The 21764-nt window shown below is 45.7% G+C and overlaps 1 protein-coding gene across 3 annotated transcripts in view; it reads right to left on the bottom strand.

The window, feature by feature from the left end:
* Positions 1-21764, bottom strand: part of alg6 (ALG6 alpha-1,3-glucosyltransferase) — a 64259-nt gene that overhangs the window by 7014 nt on the left and 35481 nt on the right. For 2 of the 3 annotated variants that reach the window (XM_085982686.1, XM_085982685.1), the window contains exons 10-11: positions 14015-14099; positions 10788-10858 (exon numbers count right to left, since the gene is read on the bottom strand). The exons of the other annotated variant lie outside the window; for it this stretch is intronic. In XM_085982686.1, the coding sequence (XP_085838812.1) occupies positions 10788-10858; positions 14015-14099 (156 nt within the window). The remainder of the gene's footprint in view (positions 1-10787; positions 10859-14014; positions 14100-21764) is intronic. 3 annotated transcript variants of the gene reach the window in all.

The raw sequence follows: 21764 nt of genomic DNA, 5'->3' as shown, positions 1-21764 counted from the left end.
TTCAAAGGCCATGGGATAAGTTAAAAATTAATAAGTTAGGGCTAAGAAGTTAGGTAAAATGGTTTTCACACAGTGCAATAGATCTGTGGAATAAGTTGCTGGGGAAGGTCATTGAACCAGACAGTATAAGGAGGTCTGTTTCTGAAGAGAACAGGGACTGAGGGATATAATGAGAAAATGGGTAGGTAGGGTTGGTTTATCAAAAAGGGTTGGGCTTATTGACCCTGATGGACCTTTCCAGTTCCTAAAAATTCCCATGTTATCTTTTAAAGGGAGCTAATCTCTATTATTTTACTGAAAATATTGCAATATCATGAGGAATGTGAGAAAAAGACTAGAATCTTACCTATAAAGAAACAAACAATTTTTTCTTAAATTGATGGATGACAACACTTGGGCCCGTATTTTCCGATCGGAGGCTTCCTGCATGCGGAGGCCTCCGATCTGGAAAAAATCTACACCCTTACCCGAGGGCTCCAGAGGTCCGGCCATTTCTGCTCCTGGGCCTCTCCACGACGAAATGCACAGGGCCAACGTATCCCAGGGGCGCATGCGGTTCGCAAACATCCCTGGGATCACATGGGCCATGGGGGGGCCAACGAGAGAAGGGAATCTTTCTTCATACTTTTGACAGATAGACCTGTCAAAAGTATGAAGGGAGATCACTCCAAAAACACATCAAAACATTTAATTAAAAATTTTTTTAAAGTTTTTTTTTTACAGGGCTAAAAATAAACTTACCTTTATAAATATGAGTGAAAATTTACTTTTTTTAAAACTCTTATGATGGTAAAAGCAGGCCTTACGCGTAAGATTTTTAAGGGATTTCAGCAGGCGGGGGTTCTGCAGAAAGCAGAGGCCCTTCTCCAGGGCAGGCGTGCAATCTGTTAAGAGGATTCTTGACAGATCAGAAATGCCGGTTTTCAGCGCATGTGCTTCGCATGCCTGAAACCAGCATTTGCAAGGTCCCTACGGGTGTGTACACACCCGTAAGGATCGGAAAATACGAGCCTTGGTGTATGAAGGAGTATTACTTACGATTTGACACTGGGGAACATTTCCATAAAACATGCCTGCTCCTGGGTGACTTTTAACTTCAACCCCCCACCCCCCTTACCTCCATGTTGCCTCCAGCTGAGTTACAGTTCCTCACCCAACTAACTGTTCTTCATGTGTGAGCCCTTACAGTGAGGGTTAATGGACTATTGGGTCATGCCATCCCAAACCCAATGTCCTCATAAATGTGCCCTTTCCAGCAGGGAGCACTGCTTACTGATCAGGTTCAAGGGCCTTGCTTGATTTATATTTCTCCCTCTCTAGCCTGGGAAATTGCTGCCCTAGCCAAGATCAACTAACAGCACAAATCATGAAGTGAACATGGGAACTTCCAGGTCTATTATATCGCAATACTACAGCAGGCTGAAAATTTACTCATTTAACCATTGGGCAAGCTTGACCAGTAGTTTTAAAACAAAACATAGTAACAAGTAATAACAGACACAGCAAGCAAACAGATATCTGCCTGTTGAATGTTAAGGAATTCCGTAGAATAAAGCCTGCCTTTAATTAAATATTTCTAAATTTACTAAATTGTGCAAATCCCTTTCATTATACTGAATCTTCGGTTATGTTTCATAGTTTGTAACATCTAGAAGCTGAAATATTAAGTGCCACATACCTCAACTAAAATACAACATGCTCCTTTCAAGTCAGCTGACTACCTCCAATGTCTGATTCCATTAATTTTAAATATCACAACCAATTTTGAACACTAAACCAAAGCGCATGACAATCTGAAGATTTGAACTCCCTGTGCTACTTAGACAGTACAAGGGCCTCAAGGAACTTAAAGGGGACACTTACTCACTGAGTCAATGTTACAATGGCGCACTTAATGACACACGCCCCTCGTTACTATGTTTTTAAAAAATTCATTGATGGGATGTGGGCGTCGCTGGCTGGCGAGGCCTGCATTTAGTGCCCATCCCTAATTGCCCTTGAGAAGATGGTGGCGAGCCGCCTTCTTGAACCGCTGCAGTCCATATGGTGTAGGTACACCCACAATGCTGTTAGGAAGGGAGTTCCAGGATTTTGGCCCAGCGACAGTGAAGGAACGGCAATACAGGTCCAAGTCAGGATGGTGTGTGGCTTGGAGGGGAACTTGTAGGTGGTGATGTTCCCATGCGTCTGCTGCCCTTGTCCTTCTAAGTGGTAGAGGTCGCGGGTTTGGAAGGTGCTGTTGAAGGAGCTTTGGCGAGTTGCTGCAGTGCATCTTGTAGATGGTACACACTGCAGCCACAGTGCGCCGGTGGTGGAGGGAGTGAATGTTGAAGGTGGTGGATGGAGTGCCAATCAAGCGGGCTGCTTTATCCTGAATGGTGTCGAGCTTCTTGAGTGTTGTTGGAGCTGCACTCATCCAGGCAAGTGGAGAATATTCCATCACACTCCTGACTTGTGCCTTGTAGATGGTGGAAAGGCTTTGGGGAGTCAGGAGGTGAGACACTCGCCGCAGAATTCCCAGCCTCTGGCCTGCTCTTGTAGCCACAGTATTTATATGGCTGGTCCAGTTCAGTTTCTGATCAATGGTAACCCCCAGGATGTTGATAGTGGGGGATTCAGCGATGGTAATGCCATTGAATGTCAAGGGGAGATGGTTAGAGTCTCGCTTGTTGGAGATGGTCATTGCCTGGCACTTGTGTGGTACGAATGTTACTTGCCACTTGTCAGCCCAAGTCTGAATGTTGTCCAGGTCTTGCTGCATATGGACACGGACTGCGTCAGTATCTGACAAGTCTCGAATGGTGCTGAACAGTGTGCAATCATCAGTGAACATCCCCACTTCTGACCTTATGATGGAGGGAAGGTCATTGATGAAACAGCTGAAGATGGTTGGGCCTAGGACACTGCCCTGAGGAACTCCTGCAGTGATGTCATGTGATTGGGATGAATGACCTCCAACAACCACAGCCAACTTCCTTTGTGCTAGGTATGATTCCAACCAATGGAGTTTTTTTTTCCTTGATTCCCATTGACTTCAGTTTTGCTCGGGCTCCTTGATGCCACACTTGATCAAATGCTGCCTTGATGTCAAGGGCAGTCACTCTCACCTCACGAGTTCAGCTCTTTTGTCCATGTTTGGACCAAGGCTGTAATGAGGTCAGGAGCTGAGTGGCCGTGGCGGAACCCAAACTGGGCGTCAGTTAGCAGGTTATTGCTGAGTAAGTGCCACTTGATAGCACTGTCGACGACACCTTCCATCACTTTGCTGATGGGACGGTAATTGGCCGGGTCGGATTTGTCCTGCTTTTTGTAGACAGGACATACTTGGGCAATTTTCCACATTGCCAGGTAGATGCCAGTGTTGTAGCTGTACTGGAACAGCTTGGCTAGGGGCGCAGCTAGTTCTGGAGCACAAGTCTTCAGTGCTATTGCCGGAATGTTGTCAGGGCCCATAGCCTTTGCAGTATCCAGTGTCTTCAGCCATTTCTTGACATCATGGAGTGAATTGAATGGGCTGAAGACTGGCATCTGTGATGCTGGGGACCTCAGGAGGAGGCCGTTAAGTCCGTGAATGATTGAGACACGGACTAGCAGGAGAGAAACAAAAAGAGATCTTTACTGGTGAAAGGCATAAACGAAACTAAAAAAGAGGCTCTCTAGTGCCTTTTATACAGGGGTGGTCACTGCCGGTACTGCAGTCTGAGACCAGTTATTCTCTTAAAGGTACATACACAACAATTCCTCCCCTTTTAGATAAACAGTACATAACATTCATTTAACAACTAATGATAACGAATTACAATCACAATTACTGTTGCTAGATACATTGGTTAAGTTTAAGCAATTATAAGTTCAGTCTTTGAGGAGGCTTCCTGATTCTGTCTGGATAACGCCTCTTTGGGGTATCAGGTTCTTCTGGCAATGTTGAGTCGGAATCAATGTCGTTGTTTGGTTCATCTGCTTCCAATATTACTGGGTCTGCGGTAGCTGCAATTGGAACGTCGATTTCATTACCAGGTGTATCAGATCGTGGTGTGGAGTTGACGTTTTCCAGTGACTCTAGAATCTGGTCAGCATGTTGTCTTACAATGCTCTCCCCAACGTCCACGGTATACATGAGGTCCTTGCTGTGTACAAATCGTTCTTGGCTGCCATTTCTCAGTACGGTAGTCCCGGGCCAAAACTGGTTGACCTATCTTAAAACTCCTGGTCGGCCTTTCATTCATATTCTGAAACTGCCTATTCTCCACATCTCTTCGGACGTTTGGCTTAACCAAATCCAAGCGGCATCGTAGTCTTCGATTGAAGAACATCATGGCTGGAGTTTGGTTGGTAACCGCATGTGTCGCATTCCGGTAGGCAAAGAAGAAGTTGTCCACCTTCTGTTGTAGGGGTATATCTTCATTACACATTGCCTTGATAGCCTTCTTGAATGTTTGGACAAACCTCTCGGCCAATCCATTAGTGGCTGGATGATATGGGGCAGATGTGTAATGCTTAACACCATTGTTCTTTAAGAACCTCCGGAACTCTTCAGACACAAACTGTGGTCCATTGTCAGAGCAAATCTGTTCAGGCAGCCCATTCCTGGCGAATATGGTTCGTAAAACTGTGATAGTTTTTTCCGTGGTGGTTGAGGACATTTTTATTACCTCTGGCCACTGCATCCACCGCAATTAAAAACATCGAGTCCATGAAGGGACCAGCAAAATCAATGTGCACCCTTTGCCATGGAGATGAGGGCCACTCCCATGGATGCAGAGGAGCTTGTGGTGGGGCGTTTTGGACCTTCTGGCATCCTGCACAGCTCTTGGTCATCTCTTCGATTTCTCTATCGATTCCCGGCCACCACACAAACGCTCTGGCTAAGTTCTTCATTTTTACCCCACCCAGATGACCCTCATGAAGCTCATTGAGCACTCTATCCGTCAACTTAGGTGGAATTACTACTCTGGATCCACACATCAAGGTTCCTCTGCACACTGACAGCTGTTCTCTTCTCGGTGAGAATGCTGGCAGCAGTGGTTCGCCATGTGCTGGCCATCCCTTCACCGTTAAATCATAGACCCGTGATAGTGTCGGGTCATTCCGTGTTTCCTTTTCTATGTTTGCATTCGTCACAGGGAGACATTCGACTATGGTCGAGTGGAATAACTCCATTGGATCCACTGCAAGGTCTTCTTCTTCCACCGTCGGCAACGGTAGACGTGACAATCCATCAGCATTTCCATGCTGTTTAGTTCCTTTGTACTCGATGTCATATTGGTGTGCCCCGAGGAAAAGGGACCACCTCTGCAGCCGTTGTGCTGTCATTATCGGTACGCCCTTTTGAGGGTTGAAAATGGAGACAAGAGGTTGATGATCGGTTAGTAGAGTAAATTTTTGACCGTGCAGATAGTGATTGAACTGCTTCACCCCCCACGCTAGGCTGAGGGCCTCTGTCAATCTGGGCGTAGTTACGCTCGGCAGAAGTTAACGAGCGTGACGCAAAAGCTATCGGCCTCTCCGAACCATCAAGGAATTTGTGAGACAGTACCGCCCCAATGCCGTAGGGAGACGCATCACATGCCAGCCTGATTGGCAGTGCTGAGTTGTAGTGAGCCAATACTTCCTTTGAAGTGATTAAGTCCTTACTCTTTTGAAAAGCACGCTTACAATCATCGCTCCATTTCCATGCTACCCCCGTTCGTAGCAGGGCGTGCAGTGGGTGCAGAATTGTCGACAAATTCGTCAAAAACTTATGATAGTAATTCACCAACCCGAGGAATGACCTCAGCTGCGACACATTCAGGCGCTGGGGCCTTAACAACCGCTTCAATTTTGTCAGGGGACTTATGTAACCCCTCTTCATCAATCACGTGGCCACAATACGATACCTGTTTCTTAAAAAATTCGCACTTGGGGCGGTTGGCTCGCAGCCCATGTTCCCGTAGTCTAGTGAGCACCTGTTCTAGGTTGTTAAGGTGTTCACTGTCATCTTCACTTGTTACAAGGATGTCGTCCAAGTAACACCGAGTCCCCGGAATCCCTTGCAGGACTTGTTCCATCGCTCTTTGCCATATCGCCGGAGCCGATGCTACTCCGAATACCAATCGATGATACTGGTAAAGACCTTTGTGAGTGTTTATCGTGAGATACTTCCTAGAGGACTCTTCAACCTCCATCTGCAAATATGCTTGTGCTAGGTCAATTTTTGTAAAACGCTTCCCTCCAGACAGCGAGGCGAAGATGTCTTCTATCCTTGGAAGAGGATATTGTACTGTGCGAAGGACAGGGTTCACCGTCACCTTGAAATCCCCACAGATGCGAATCTTCCTTGGCTCTCAGGACTTATTGGTTAACGTTTTCTTCATGACAGGAACGATGGGTGTCGCCCACTCGCTCCAGTCGACCTTAAACAACATGCCCGCCTTCTCCAGATTCTCCAGCTCTGCCTAGACGGCTGGGCGAATTGCATATGGTACCGGTCTTGCTTTGAAAAACTTGGGAACTGCATTCTCTTCTATTTTTATCGAGGCGGTTACACCTTTAAGCGTGCCCAGTTCTTGTTGAAATAACTCTTTGGCGTTAGCTAAGATTGTTGACAATTGTCCAGGAGTGACGTCTTCATCTTTTTTACCGTCCACCGTCATTGCATGAATGGAATGCCAATCTAAGTTTATCTTCTGATCCATTCCCGTCCCAATAACGGTGGTCCACCATTTGGCAGTATGTAGAGATACAATTTCCGTATTTTCTTGCCATTGTATTCGACAGGCACCCTTATTTTTCCTCTGGGGTATACTTTTTGCCCCGTATACGTCGTCAAGATGATGGATGTCTCTCTCAAGGGTATGTGTGAAAATAGCCGCTCGTAGTCTCGTCGATTCATGACGGCTAGCGCTGATCCTGTATCCAATTCCATTTTAACTTGGGACCCTGCTATCGTGAGAGTGACCCAAATGGTTCGGTGATCCTCTTTTGCGATTACATTGCGAAGTTTGAGACAGCTTAGTCTTCTGTTTCCGGATTCACTATCGCTCATCTGGTCTTCGGAACTACTGTCCGTCATCTTTTGTACTTTCTTGTACGGTTCCTTAGTAGCCTTTTTGTTGTCGCTGGTCTTCTTCCCAGACCTACAAACTCGTGCAATGTGTCCAATCCTCCCGCATTGTCTGCATATTTTGTCTCTGGACCAGCAGTCCTTCTGGTCATGGTTAGTTCTGCCACAGCGATAACATTTTGCAAATCCCCGTGTCATTTTGTGGGTGCCGTATTCCTGTGGTTTTTGTTGAATTTCTGCAGCTCCCCTGGCTGCTGCTTCATACGATACTGCCACGCTGAAAGCCTTATCTAGCGTCAGCTCTTTTTCTGCGAGTAACTTCTTCTGTGTTCCTTCACTCAGGAGTCCACAGACAAATTTGTCCCGTAGGGTATCTGCCAGTCCTGCTCCGAACTGGCAGTGCTTTGATAGCTTGCGTAGTTCCGTAAGATACTCAGCATTGCTCTCATCTTTGTGCCGAGTTCTCCTGTGGAATTTAAATCTTTCTACTATCAACAGCGGTGCAGGGTTTAAGTGCTCCTGTAGAACAGCAACAATTTCGTTAAAACTCTTCGCAATAGGCCGTACGTTCTAGCGCCCATTAAGTTTAACAATATCGATGCCTTTTTCCCCTCCGCTATATCGTTTGCCTCGAAATATACCTCGACTCTTTCCACATACGTGGTCCAGTCCTCTATTGTATTATCAAAAGCAGTGATACAGCCAGTCTTCGGCATCTTGCAAATCTAAAATGGCGCCTCCCGCGCTTTGCCGCCTTCTCCGATTTAACAAAATGGCGCCTCCCGCGCTTTTCCTTCTTCCCCGCTGTTGTTAGCGCTGCTTTCCACGGTTTCTTGCGCGTATTCTTTTTCTTTTATTATTTTCCCGTCGTGGAGCGGACCCTCTGGGACACTTCCCTCCCTCTTCTGAGGTCCGAACGCTGCCCAGCTTCGAAACACCGGCCGCGCCCTGTATGCTCCACCCTCTCCCTCTCTCTCTCCTTGCTTCCCGACTCGCTGCCCGGCCCCGTTGCAGCCCAGGAAGGATCAGAGCACCACCTGCCACCAGCCCGATTAGCTGGGAAACCACGGACCGAGGAACCCAGCCCGGCTCTGGACAGTCTCTCCTGCAAGTTTTGAAATCGATGATCGACGGTCGACGCCCGTTTCTCAAGTTTCAATGGCCTATTTTTTTTTTCTTCTTTCTTCTGGCTCCGACCTTCAACACGTCGTCGGAGCTGCTGCTAAGTTGCAGGCAAGTTCGTTTCTAACTCGTCGCCAGTGTTATGTCCGTGGATGATTGAGACATGGACTAGCAGGAGAGAAACAAAGATCTTTACTGGTGAAAGGCATAAACGAAACTAAAAAAAAGAGGCTCTCTAGCACCTTTTATACAGGGGTGGTCACTGCCGGTACTGCTGTCTGAGACCAGTTATTCTCTTAAAGGTACATACACAAGGCCGAGATGGATCATCCACTCAGCACTTCTGGCTGAAGATAGTTGCAAATGCTTCAGCCTTGTCTTTTGCACTCACGTGCTGGGCTCCACCATCATTGAGGATGGGGATATTTTTGGAGCCTCCTCCTCCCGTTAACGACTGGATGTGGCAGGACTGCAGAGCTTTGATTTGATCCGATGGTTGTGAGATCGCTTAGCTCTGTCTATCGCATGTTGCTTCCGTTGTTTGGCATGCATGCTGAGATAATAAAGTCTTGGATTTCTATAGCGCCGTTCACGACCTCAGGACGTCCCACTTTACAGCCAATGAAGTACTTTTTGAAGTGTAGTCTCTATTGTAGTAGGAAACATGGCAGCCAATTTGCACACAGCAATCTCCCACAAACAGCAATGTGATAATGACCAGATAGTGTTTTAGTGATGGTGACGGAGGGATAAATATTGTCCAGAACACCGGTGATAACTCCCCTGCTCTTTTGAAATAGTGCCATGGGATCTTACGCCCATCTGAGGGCAGACGAGTTTAACGTCTCATCCGAAAGATGGCACCCCCCAACAGTGCAGCACTCCCTCAGTACTGCACTGGAGTGTCAGCTTAAATTTTTGTGCTCAAGTCTTTTGAGCAGGACTTGAACCCACAACCTTCTGACACATGAAGCAAGAGTGCTACACACTGAGCCACGACTGACACTAATGATTTAGAGACAGTCTGGAAACAGACATTGTGGGGTCGATTTTCAGTGTGCCGTGAGGTGGGCTTTTAGGCGTGCGGGGGGGCAAAAATCCCAAATTCGGGGGTCCCGACACCATCCCGCCCAAAACCCGCCTCCATGCAAGTTTCAAAGGAGGCGGGTACCCGCCCCGCGACCAGAGGCGGGAAGGGATTAGTGCCAATTAACTGCCTGTTAACAGGTAGTTAACAGGCAGTTTTTAGCCTAATCCCTATTTTGAAGGGTGTTGTGTGCGATTCCTGACGGCTCCAAACCACGCCAGGTTAGAGCAGGCGGACCGTCGGGTTGAAGGACTTGGAGGGGTCGCGATGTCGGTGTTCAGGTGAATGATGGGTGCATGAGTGCAAAGGTAAGTGTGTTTGGTGTGTCTAAAGTGTGTAAAGAAGTTTAAATTACCTGTACTTACCTCTACAGCCTTTCTTCCTCTAGGCTTCGGGAGTCCATCATTCAGCCGGCACTGAAAGCAGAATGGCTGCGAGCTGTCAAAAGTGACAGCCTGCAGCTTTCTGTGCCGGCGTGATTTCTAACTGAGTCTGCGTAGAAGGACTCAGGTTAGAAGTAAGACTGTCAGTGTTTGACAGCTTCAAACAGCTGTGAAACACTGATATTTCATCTGTCAAGATGTCTTGACAGATGAAATTTCAGTCTGTGACGTCACCTGTTGCCGGGTGGCCCTTAATTGGCCTGCTGAGCCCGCTGGGCGGGCTCAACAAGGTCAATCAAGGGAAAATCGAGTGGATTGGCCACATCTCAATGGAGGCGGGACCAAAACCTGAAAGTTGTAGTCCCGCCTCCTTCCCGACTGCTGAATGAAAATCCAGCCCTGTGTGTAAATCTCCTCTTGCCCCTGGCATGACATCATGAATGAGCAAACTCCCACATTTTGCATTCATGTCACTGGAATGGAACACGACGTTACGCAAGGGATAGTAGAATTAGGGATGACTGTGTGGAACAGGAAGACAAAGAAAAATGGGAAGGGGAGAAATTACCTTTTAATAAAAATTATAATACTGCCTCAAGATTAAAAAGGCATACTACAAGTACCTGATGAGGTAGTGGACCACAGACTAGGAAGGTCACAGATTCAATTGCTCATCTGTACTTTGGCTGGTCTTAGCTGAGATAGCAGTTTCAGGGCTATAATTAGCCACAGCTGATATAAGGAAGGTTAAAGAAACCAGCCGGCATTCCCACTCCCGATTCCTGACCTGTGAAATCCCTGCTGGAAAGTGCATACCTAACAAAGAGGGGCACAGGCTAGTTTGCAATGTCCCTCCCCAGAGTTGAACATTCACTATCTAGACTTAGTGAGTGAGGTTTTGGAGAGCTGCTGGCACTTATATCCCAACAAGAGTCAGGTGAGAAGGGGAAATTGGGGGCGGGGATTCTTAATTTCTGGTTTAAAACACCTCAGTTTTAACTAATTTACTGCTAATACTGGAAATTCCTTAACAAAGTCCTAATAAAGTGGCAGCAGCAAGAAGAGAACTCTCGCTTATTTACTCTTGTTCATCACATGGTTTATCATCAGTTTGTATCACAGGAGGTTAAAATAACAGATTTCCAAAACTTACAAAGCAGCCAGAAGTATAGACTTCTCGTGAACTTGGAAGGAAAACAGGAAGAATGACAAGGAACAATTCACCTAGAAATTGCAAAAGTAAAAAAGAATTTTAACTTCAGTTTGTGCCAATTACAAATTGCAAGAAATATTCAATGTGATTTCTCCCACCACCCCAGCGTTCTTCTCTTCTAAAGGCACCGACTCATGCTAGGGTACAGTTTCACAAATGCCAGCAGCCCTCCAATACTTCAGTGTGGGCTTAGGCTAGTGTTAATTATTAGTCATTACCCTGTTAATGAACCACTCTTGGGAATGCGTCAACAGAGAGGTGGGATCCCGGTCTGTTCCTGTGATTCTCTATACACACAGCTCCTAATTTCAGTTATACAACTGGGGGAAGTTGCCAAGTGGAATCCAGGCACTCCTGCCACCATTTTAATAGTGCACTTTCACTTGATGTATGGAAGCTGGAATAACACTGCCCCCTAACAGAAATAACTTACATTCTTTTATAGAAGTGGAGTGAGATCATCACTGAATCCCAGCTCAGTCAATATTCAACAGTCAGGCAGGTCATGAAAGATGGCCCAGTGACACAAGGAACACCAAGTCTATTGAAGAACACAGCTGAAGGGAAGGTGGGCTGCAAATGACCCCCAGACTGTATTATCACTGGCTTAGACAGTATCAGTAAGCTATTCAACAAGAGGGAGCACCCTGGATCAACTCATATACACAGAATAGCCATCAGGAGTGGAAGCTCTGGCTGATTTCTCCTTCCTAACCTGGGGCACCAAGGCCAATTGTACCATCCCGCATGATGTGCTGGCTGAGATCGGCTACCTTTCGCACTAAAGGTTCAACCAGGACTTTCTGGGGTGTGTGTCTTGATACGATACCACACGGTACCTTTTCCTCAAAGCCATGAAGGAGCCTTCAATATATCTTTTATGCCAAATCAGTGGTACTCAAAATACAGTCTGGTAGCCATTTGTAGTCTGGCTACCAGTCACCTGGAGGTTTCAGCAGACATGCTTCTCCATGTGGCTCCAAGCCTCCATTCATGAACTCAATACAATAGCAAAATACTGTGGGTGCTGGAAATCTGAAATAACAGAAAATGCTGGAAACGCTCAGCAGGTCAGGTAGCATCCGTGGAGAGAGAAACCAAACTGTCGAGCTATGGGACATCGACCAAACTTGCTGCCTTGCCCTTTCTTGGTTTCCAGCAAAAGGACACAACAAAATTCTATTAGGAGGCCAATCTATCCCACCTCCCATCCAAAGTGAAAGGGTTCAATTAAAACAGGACGATTATTGCCCCTTCTTACTGTGGCAATGTGCTTGGCAACTACCCACAGTGGCACGACGACTGAAATCAAGTAAAAGAAAAGGCAGATTTGCATTATATATAGCTCATTATGTGAGCAATGACAGACACAGAACCCCCAATCCATCACACCATCGTGCATCATTCACGACTGTAGCTTTTAAGCAAGATATTGGTTGGGATTCTGGTCCTTAGTATATAGTCTGAAATAAAACTACTTGAATTGGCTTAAATTGTTCATAAATTAGCCAAAGCTTCAACATATGATCATAGCAAAAAATATTCTGCATTCCAAGCATAAATCTGCATTTCCAATCCTCCCAAAACTGTCAGCACCATTAGAGTTGCAATGATTCACAAGATTTATAGAGCGTTTGAGTCAATTACTGCTGCATTTTAAAACCTTATTAGTGAACAATCAGTTCATAAATTCATTGTTGCACAAACACTTAAAAAAGCAAATATTTAAAATCCAAAGTTACAAGCACATTATTAAAACAAATTCATTGAATTCGTAATTATGCTGTCAAATGTATTCTTTGAGAATTTTTTTGGTTCCCCCCCCCGCCAATTTTCCTGCAGGCACTGACTCACGTTGAGCTCCACAGCTGCTGGCTGCCCTCTGGAACCTCACCCAAGCAATCATTTTTGGTTAAACAGTAAGTGTTGGTGGACTAAACAAGTTTGGATGTCATCACAGCCGAGCCTGATGTTGTCCTCCTCCAAGAGGCACATATCCAACAAGAGTCAGTAGACAGCAATCAGGAGTGGGGATTCCAGCTGATTTTTCCCCTCCTGAGGCAGTGAAGCCAATTATAGCACCCCAACTACTGCCTTAGCCAAGATTAGCTAACTGCGCACAGACCAGCAATAGAACCTGGAATTGTCCCATCTGTATGACTTATTATTACACTGGCCAGTGCCTTCATCATCCACCATTCCATCAAGGAGCACAGAAGCGCTATTGACGTTTTGTTTTAAACTGGTGTCTACAGAGTGCAGCTCACACTCCACAACATATGTTCCCTACCAGCCATGGAGGGATCTTATGACATGAAGGAATCCTGTCGTTATCTGTCTTCACTTTCACTCCTAATACACTGGGTTACATTCCCTGAATAAGTGCCAAGCACCAGAAGGTCAAAATCTAAGGGTGAAGATTAAAATTCTCTTATTTGTATACATTTTTTTTTTCCATTCTCTCACTGCCCAATATTGAAGGACAAACAATTTCTGTAGAAATAATTTTTATTTGCTAGAAATGAATTAATCTGGACTCTCGATAACTGGGTGGGTAAATGCACTGCACGGTGCAAGTAGCGCAGAACAGGAAGGCCCTAGCTAGGAGTTGGCCAATCCAGGGCGACAGTGGACGTGCTAGTATCCTTTGGGCTAGGAAGAGGAAAATCCAGCCAACATTCCCATTCCTGATCACTGTCCAGTGAGTGTCCAGTGACCTTTGCTAGAAATTAAGTGGGTGTGAACAGCAGGCTCCTGAAAAGTGCACCGACACTGTCTAGACTTAGTGGGATACAGTTCCTCAGGTGACGCCTGCCCTTCGTTATCTCAACCTGCTGTCTATTCTTCAACTGTGGGAGGAACCACAACTCTGCACAACCCTGTCATTGCCAGATGTCGACACAAATGCACTTCATTGGAGTCTCTGGATGGTGATCAAGTAACGAACTCTAGTGATTTTCCCTCTACCATTGCTCTGGCTGAGAGCAGCTAACTCAGTACAGACCAGGGGGCACTGAATCGAGGGACCTCCCTGGTCTGTATAGCTCCGTTCCACACCAGTTAGTGCACTTACCAACTGAAACCCAGGGAAGCCAAATTTAAGAGAATAAAATATTTGCATGCAATGAACATCAATCTGTCCTAAATAAAGTAAATCAAAGGCTTACCAGTGCAAGTTTGAACCCCTTTAATGTGGGATTAAGTGTCAGCTTTATGCATGTAGGTAACAGGGTCAAAAGTGTTGCAGCAAAACTGACAAAAGAAAACAATGTTGTTAAACTATTAGCTTATAAAATGCCTTCACATCAATTGCAAAACAAAGCAAGGCTGCTTTACCTAATTAGCATTGGAGTGAATGAAAGAGTGGGTGGGGATGACTTACCTCATAACATTCCCTCTCTTTTGAGCAAGACCCTACATCAGATCACTGCCACTTCTTGATACATCGCCCAAGTCCAGGAAATCAGCTTGCGGAGAATCACTGATCGAGCACTTGGACTTGATGTCAAACGCTAACCCGCCCATATCCAAGAATGTTGGCCGTAGTTAGGGAGCTAGAGCACTCGACCACTTTAGAACTCATTTTGAAGAAAACTCTTTGGATTTATAAATATGCTCCACACAATTCAATTTAGCTTCTGATCAGAGATACAAATATGACGCACTATTTTTTTTCTCTAAATGTTTGCGCTTCTCAAGGTGTGGGATGTCAGTCTGGGGAACAGGAATGTAGCGAAGTACAGGTCCAGAAAACAAATACCCCTTAATCATCCATTCCCTCAATTATATATCCAATACTCCCGTAATTTTTTCCACACTATCTGCTTCTTTGAATCGTCTCTTCTAAATAATCACCATGCTCTGCGCAAAGTAGTTAAATCGAAACTGCCTGTGCACCTTCCTTCTTCTAAGCTTGAGCCCATGTCCATTGGTTCTAGACTTGGTGGCAATTTAACCATTCCTTTAAGAATCTTGAATATTTCCTCAGAGCCTCTAGAACAATCCTAGGCACGTCAACCTCTCATAAAATGAGATGCCTTAACCTAGGTATCAGTTTGGTTGCCCTTTTCTCTACTGCTATCAATGCCTGGATATCTTTGCTGTGACCAGAATTGTGCACAGTACTTCAGATACGGTTGTATCTGTGCCTTGTACAGACTACCACCTCCTCGGACTGAGGTCTATCCTTCTGGCTAGAACCAAGATCTGGTTAGCTATCCTTATTGTTGCTGCACACTGTGCTGTTGGCTTTAGTGAGCTAGACACCAATGTCCACAAATCCATCTCATGTACTGTGTACTATAACCTAGAGACTTTTATTTTATATTCCCACTGTTTATTTACCTTTCTTAGTACCCTGCATATGTCCATATCTCTCTCTCACACACACACACATAATTCTCTTCTGAAGCCTCAGTACCTCCCAATTTGCCATTTTTCATGTAGAAAGTGCGTCAATCATAGAGCATCAAAGCGAAGTGTAATTTGTCCCCACCTAGCATCTGCAAATTTGCACTTTTCAGCAGAAGCCAATAGATAGATTTTCTCCTCAGAAGAGGGCACGGAGGTCAATTGCAGTGTCCCCAAAGTCACCCCAGCTGTGATCAGCTAACAAACATATCAGGGGGTCACAGCTTCCCAGTCTGAATGGCTCAATAATACAGGAGGCAGCTTATTCACCCACTGAGTTATTGCAAGAACTTCAAAATGGTAAATTTAGGATCACCGACATTGAAGTGTACTTTTAGGCAGACCATTCACACACTGCACAGACTGGCCACCCAAATCAGTCACGAACAGTTCACTCACTCCAGCCAGCGTAAAGGTCAAGCATTGTCCAAGAGGAAATAAACTGAAATACTGTAAAGTAGAAACAAAAATTTTGTCCATATAAAAGTAGTTTTGTTTTACAGATGTTGTGAATATTAAAAGTACACTCAGGATAAATGGATATGAATTTTGGAAAATGTTACTCTTAAAAGAAATACTGCAGGAGCTAGCTCATTAGTGTGAAAAATACAAGCCTGTGTTTAGTTCTTTTTCCAATAAATACTTTTTTGTTCAAATATAGTTTTTCTTTCTTTTGTTACTTGTCTATGGCCAGCCTGGCCTGGGCACCTTAACTGGTGAGGCTGCTGCCAATGCCAATTCACAATCATTATTATAACAGTATTTCCTTGAACTTATCAACAGTTCTGATCCCAGGTATCTGCTGAGTTAATTGATCTCAGCTGGAGTGAGAGCAGGGCATCTGCAACTGGCATCAGTAGTACCGGGGGTTTGGGGGGGGGGGGGGGGGGGGGCGGGTGGAAAGAGAGGGGGGGGGGGGGGAAAAAAGAGAGAGGGAGAGAAGGAATAAGCCACATTTCCAGCTCCTATCCATTCCACATCCTATTCATGTGCAGGAATGTTGGGTGCGGGCAGGATCAGGCATGATTATGACTACCTCTACAGTCAAATAGCCTGCTGACGTGCTCGTGTCTAGTCTCACAACTGAAGAATGGTGATTTGGGCATGGAGAATAGTTGGCTACTGAACTACATCCCAGCACAAGTCATCATCTTCAGCAAAGATGGAGAGAATATTGAATGGGTGTTAAAAGCACACAATGAGCTTTTAAATTAATGGCCCAGGATTTGCAGTCAGCGGTGAAGGGACGGTACTCGCCACTGATCTCGAAAAAAGCTGCCCACAAAGATTCAGCAGGCTCTAGAGCATTGATTTCCTCTTTTCCAACATCGGTTTCAATTTGGCACCATCTACAAGGAATCTGTGGCGTCCAGCAACAGGACAGGCAGGCTGATCAAAGACAGCCAGGCTGATCAAAGACAGCCAAGCAGGAAGTAAAAAGCAGGGAATATAAATCACATTTAAATAATTGTACAGAAATTGAAATAAAGATTGGGACATAAACATGGGGTTAAGGGAGAAACAAATATCAGAACAGAAACTTTAAAAATAAATGTTATTTTATTAAAAATCTGCAATTTTTAAAATGTTCTTCTGAAGGAATGAGACGCCACACTTTTAAAATGAGTTTTTCAGGGCCACAGAGGTTGTCCAGCAGTAATGACTTAGTCTGCCGTTAAAAACTCAGTTACTCCTTATTGAACAAGGCTTAACATTTTCATTGGCAGTCAGAGTAATCAAGGGTTTAAATCAAACATGGCCACAGTAAATAATAATTCTAAAAAAGGTCTAAGAGTGTTAAAAAAACAAGCCTGAAGGCTTTGTGTCTTAATGCGAGGAGCATTCGCAATAAGGTGGATGAATTAGCTGCGCAAATAGATGTAAACGGATTATGATATGATTGGGATTACGGAAACATGGCTCCAGGGTGACCTGGGCTGGGAACCCAACATTCAGAGATATTCAATATTCAGGAAAGACAGGCAAAAAGGAAAAGGAGGTGGGGTAGCATTGCTGGTTAAAGAGGAGATTAACACAATTGTAAGGAAGGATATTAGCTCTGATGATGTCGAATCTGTATGGGTAGAGCTGAGAAATACCAAGGGACAGAAAACGTTTGGGGATCTGTATACAACTCCCACTAACAGTATTGCGGAGGTTGGGGATGGCATTAAACGGGAAATTAGAGACGCGTGCAATAAGGGCACAGCAGTTATCATGGGTGACTTTAATCTACATATAGATTGGGCTAACCAAATTAGTAACAATACTGTGGAGGAGGAATTCCTGGAGTGTATACGGGATGGTTTCCTGGACCAATATGTCGAAGAACCAACTAGAGATCAGGCCATCTTAAGACTGGGTATTATGTAATGAGAAAGGAATAATTAGCAATCTTGTTGTGCGAAGCCCCTTGGGGCGGAGCGATCATAATAGGATAGAATTCTTCATTAAGATGGAGTGAAGTATTTGACTCAGAGACTGGGGTCCAGAATTTAAATAAAGGAAACTACGATGGTATGAGGCGCGAGTTGGGTAGGATTGATTGGGGAATGTTACTCAAAGGGTTGACGGTGGATAGGCAATGGCAAACATTTAAAGATCGCATGGATGACCGACAGAATTTGTTCATCCCTGTTTGGCATAAAAATAAAACAAAAAAGGTGAATCAACCGTGGCTACCAAAGGAAATTAGGGATAGTATAAGATCCAAGGAGAGGACATACAAATTGGCCAGAAAAAGCAGCAAACCTAAGGATTGGGAGCAGTTTAGGATTCAACAGAGGACAAAGGGATTAATTAAGAGGGGGGAAATAGAGTATGAGAGTAAGCTTGCAGGGAACATAAAAACTGACCGTAAAAGCTTCTATAGATATGTGAAGAGAAAAAGATTGGTGAAGTCAAGCGTAGATCTCTTGCAGTCAGAATCAGGGGAATTTATAATGGGGAACAAAGAAATGGCAGACCAATTAAATACATACTTTGGTTCGGTCTTCACAAAGGAGGACACAAATAACCTCCCAGAGATGTCAGGGAACATAGGGTCTAATGAGAGGGAGGAACTGAATGAAATCAGTATTTGTAGGGAAATGGTGTTAGGGAAATTGACGGGATTGAAGGCCGATCAATCCCCAGGACCTGATAATCTACATCCTAGGGTACTTAAGGAAGTGGCCCTAGAAATAGTAGATGCATTGCTGGTCATCTTCCAAAATTCTACAGACTCTGGAACAGTTCCCATGGATTGGAGGGTAGCTAATGTAACCCCACTATTCAAAAAAGGTGGTAGAGAGAAAACGGGGAATTGTAGACCGGTATGCCTGACATCGGTAGTGGGGAAAATGCCAAAGTCCATTATAAAAGATGTAATAGCAGAGCACTTGGAAAACAGTGACAGGATCGGACAAAGTCAACATAGATTTACAAAAAGTAAATCGTGCTTGACTAATCTACTGGAATTTTTTGAGGATGTAACTGGTAAAATAGATAAGGGAGAACCAGTGGATGTGGTGTATTTGGACTTTCAGAAGGCTTTCGACAAGGTCCCGCATAAGAGATTAGCGTGTAAAGTTAAGGCACATGGGATTGGGGGCAAGGTACTGACTTGGATAGAGAACTGGTTGGCAGACAGGAAGCAAAGAGTTGGAATAAACGGGTCTTTTTCCGAGTGGCAGGCAGTGACTAGTGGGGTACCGCAGGGATCGGTCCTAGGACCCCAGCTATTCACAATATATATTAATGATCTAGACGAGGGAACTAGATGTAATATCTCCAAGTTTGCAGACGACACAAAGCTGGGTGGGCGTGTGTGTTGTGAGGAGGATGCCGAGAAACTCCAGTATGATTTGGACAGGTTGGGTGAGTGGGCAGATGCATGGCAGATGCAGTATAGTGTGGATAAATGCGAGGTTATCCACTTTGGTGGCAAAAACAGGAAGGCAGATTATCTGAACGGCAATAGATTGGGAGACGGGGAATTGCAATGAGACCTGGGTGTCCTTGTGCACCAGTCGCTGAAGGTAAGCATGCAGGTGCAGCAGGCGGTTAAGGCGGCAAATGGTATGTTGGCCTTCGTAGCGAGAGGGTTCGAGTACAAGAACAAGGATGTCTTGCTGCAGTTGTACGGGGCCTTGGTGAGACCACACCGAGTATTGTGTGCAGTTTTGGTCGCCTTATCTGAGAAAGGATGTTCTTGCCATGGAGGGAGTGCAGCGAAGGTTCACCAGACTGATACCTGGGATGGCAGGAATGACGTATGAGGAGAGATTGGGTCGATTGGGCTTATACTCGCTGGAGTTTAGAAGAATGAGAGGGGATCTCATAGAATTTTAGAAGTTTCAAACAGGACTAGACAGACCTGATGCAGGAAGGATGTTCCCGATGGCAGGGGAGTCCAGAACCAGGGGTCACAGTCTAAGGATAAGGGTAAGAAATCACACAACACCAGGTTATAGTCCAACAGCTTTATTTGAAATCACAAGCTTTCGGAGCGCTGCTCCTTCATCAGGTGAAGTGGAGAGATGCATAAAAACACAGCTTATATAGTCAGAGAATAATGTCAGATGTTTACAGGTAATCTTTCTAACTGCCATTTATCACACCTTGGCAGAGATAATCACAGCAATCAAAAGGTGTAAATGGTGTCCAAATAGGTCAGTCAGGAAAACATTACATCAAAGAACAATGAGGTGGGGTCACAAGGGGTCAAATGTTACAGATGCTGGGGTCTGTATGAAAAACAAAAAGACAGACAAAAAACACTTTGCTGGAAATCACAGCAGGTCCGGCCGCATCTGTGTGAAGAGAACAAGCAAACGACGACTCGAGTCTGGATGACCCTACATCAGGTGGGGTTACATGTAGCTTGACATGAACCCAAGATCCCGGTTGAGGCCATCCTCATGGGTGCAGAACTTGGCTATCAGTTTCTGCTCGACGATTTTGTGTTGTCGTGTGTCTCGAAGGCCGCCTTGGAGAATACTTACCTGAAGATCGGAGGCTGAATGTCCTTGACTGCTGAAGTGTTCCCCGACTGGGAGGGAACACTCCTGCCTGGCGATTGTTGCGCGGTGTCTGTTCATCTGTTGTCGCAGCATCTGCATGGTCTCGCCGATGTACCATGCTCCGGGGCATCCTTTCTTGCAACGTATGAGGTAGACAACGTTGGCCGAGTCACATGAGTATGTACCATGTACTTGGGTGGTGTCCTCGTGTGATGGTGGTATCTGTGTTGATGATCTGGCATGTCTTGCAGAGGTTGCTGTGGCAGGGTTGTGTGGTGTCGTGGTCGCTGTTCTCCTGAAAGCTGGGTAATTTGCTGCGAACGATGGTCTGTTTGAGGTTAGGCGGCTGTTTGAAGGCGAGTAGTGGAGGCGTGGGGGTGGCCTTAGCGAGGTGTTCGTCGTCATCGATGACATGTTGAAGGCTGCGAAGAACATGGCGTAGTTTCTCCGCTCCGGGGAAGTACTGGACGACGAAGGGTACTGTTGGTTGTGTCCAATGTTTGTCTTCTGAGGAGGTCTATGTGATTTTTCACTGTGGCCCGTCGGAACTGTCGATTGACGAGTCGAGCCTCATATCCCGTCCTTACGAGGGCGTGTTTCAGCATCTGTAGGTGTCCATCGCGTTCCTCCTCGTCTGAGCAGATCCTTTGTATTCGCAGGGCTTGTCCATAGGGGATGGCTTCTTTAACGTGGTTAGGGTGGAAGCTGGAGAAGTGGAGCATCGTGAGGTTGTCCGTGGGCTTGCGGTAGAGTGAAGTGCTGAGGTGTCCGTCTTTGATGGAGATTCGTGTGTCCAAGAATGAAACCGATTCTGAGGAGTAGTCCATGGTGAGTTTGATGGTGGGATGGAACTTGTTGATGTTATCGTGTAGTCGAGGCAGACGAGGCAACGGAACTACGCTGCCTACATGCACACCAAGAACAGGAAGCTTGAGAAACTCGGCATCACCAGCAGCAGCAACCAAGCCTCCCCCGGTACCATGGTTGAAACCACAGGGAAGTCCATCGTCAACCTGTCCGACCACACCCTTCAACCAGACGAAATTGAAGTTCTTAGCCGAGGGCTCAATTTCAGCCCCACCACCAAAATGGACCACATCGGTCTCGCGGCAGACACAGAGGAATTCATCAGGAGAATGAGGCTCCGGGAATTCTTCCACAAATCCCAAGATGTCAGCAGCGAACCCAATGAGACAATCAATGATCCGGACCAGCAGACAGAGGGATCCGCAGTGCAGCAACCGAAGAAGAAAGAGTCAAATTGGACCCCTCCGGAGGGTCGCTGCCCTAAGCTCAAGCTGTCAGGAGATGCATCAACGCCAGATTCATCAGCCGCACTCACAAGACAGTCCAGAATGTCACCCGAGCACAACGCAACACCATCTACGCTCTCAAGACCAACCGCAACATCGTCATCAAACCAGTAGACAAAGGAGGAGCCATTGTCATACAGAACAGAACGGACTATTGCAAAGAAGCATACCGACAACTGGACAACCAGGAA

The sequence above is a fragment of the Somniosus microcephalus genome, chromosome 3 (genome assembly GCF_052327205.1).
Source record: "Somniosus microcephalus isolate GS21.2 chromosome 3, FLI_Smic_1.0, whole genome shotgun sequence".
In the NCBI taxonomy this organism is placed as follows: Eukaryota; Metazoa; Chordata; class Chondrichthyes; order Squaliformes; family Somniosidae; genus Somniosus; species Somniosus microcephalus.
Note: the sequence above shows the minus strand (reverse complement) of the source record. Positions and strands in the feature narration are given on the sequence as shown.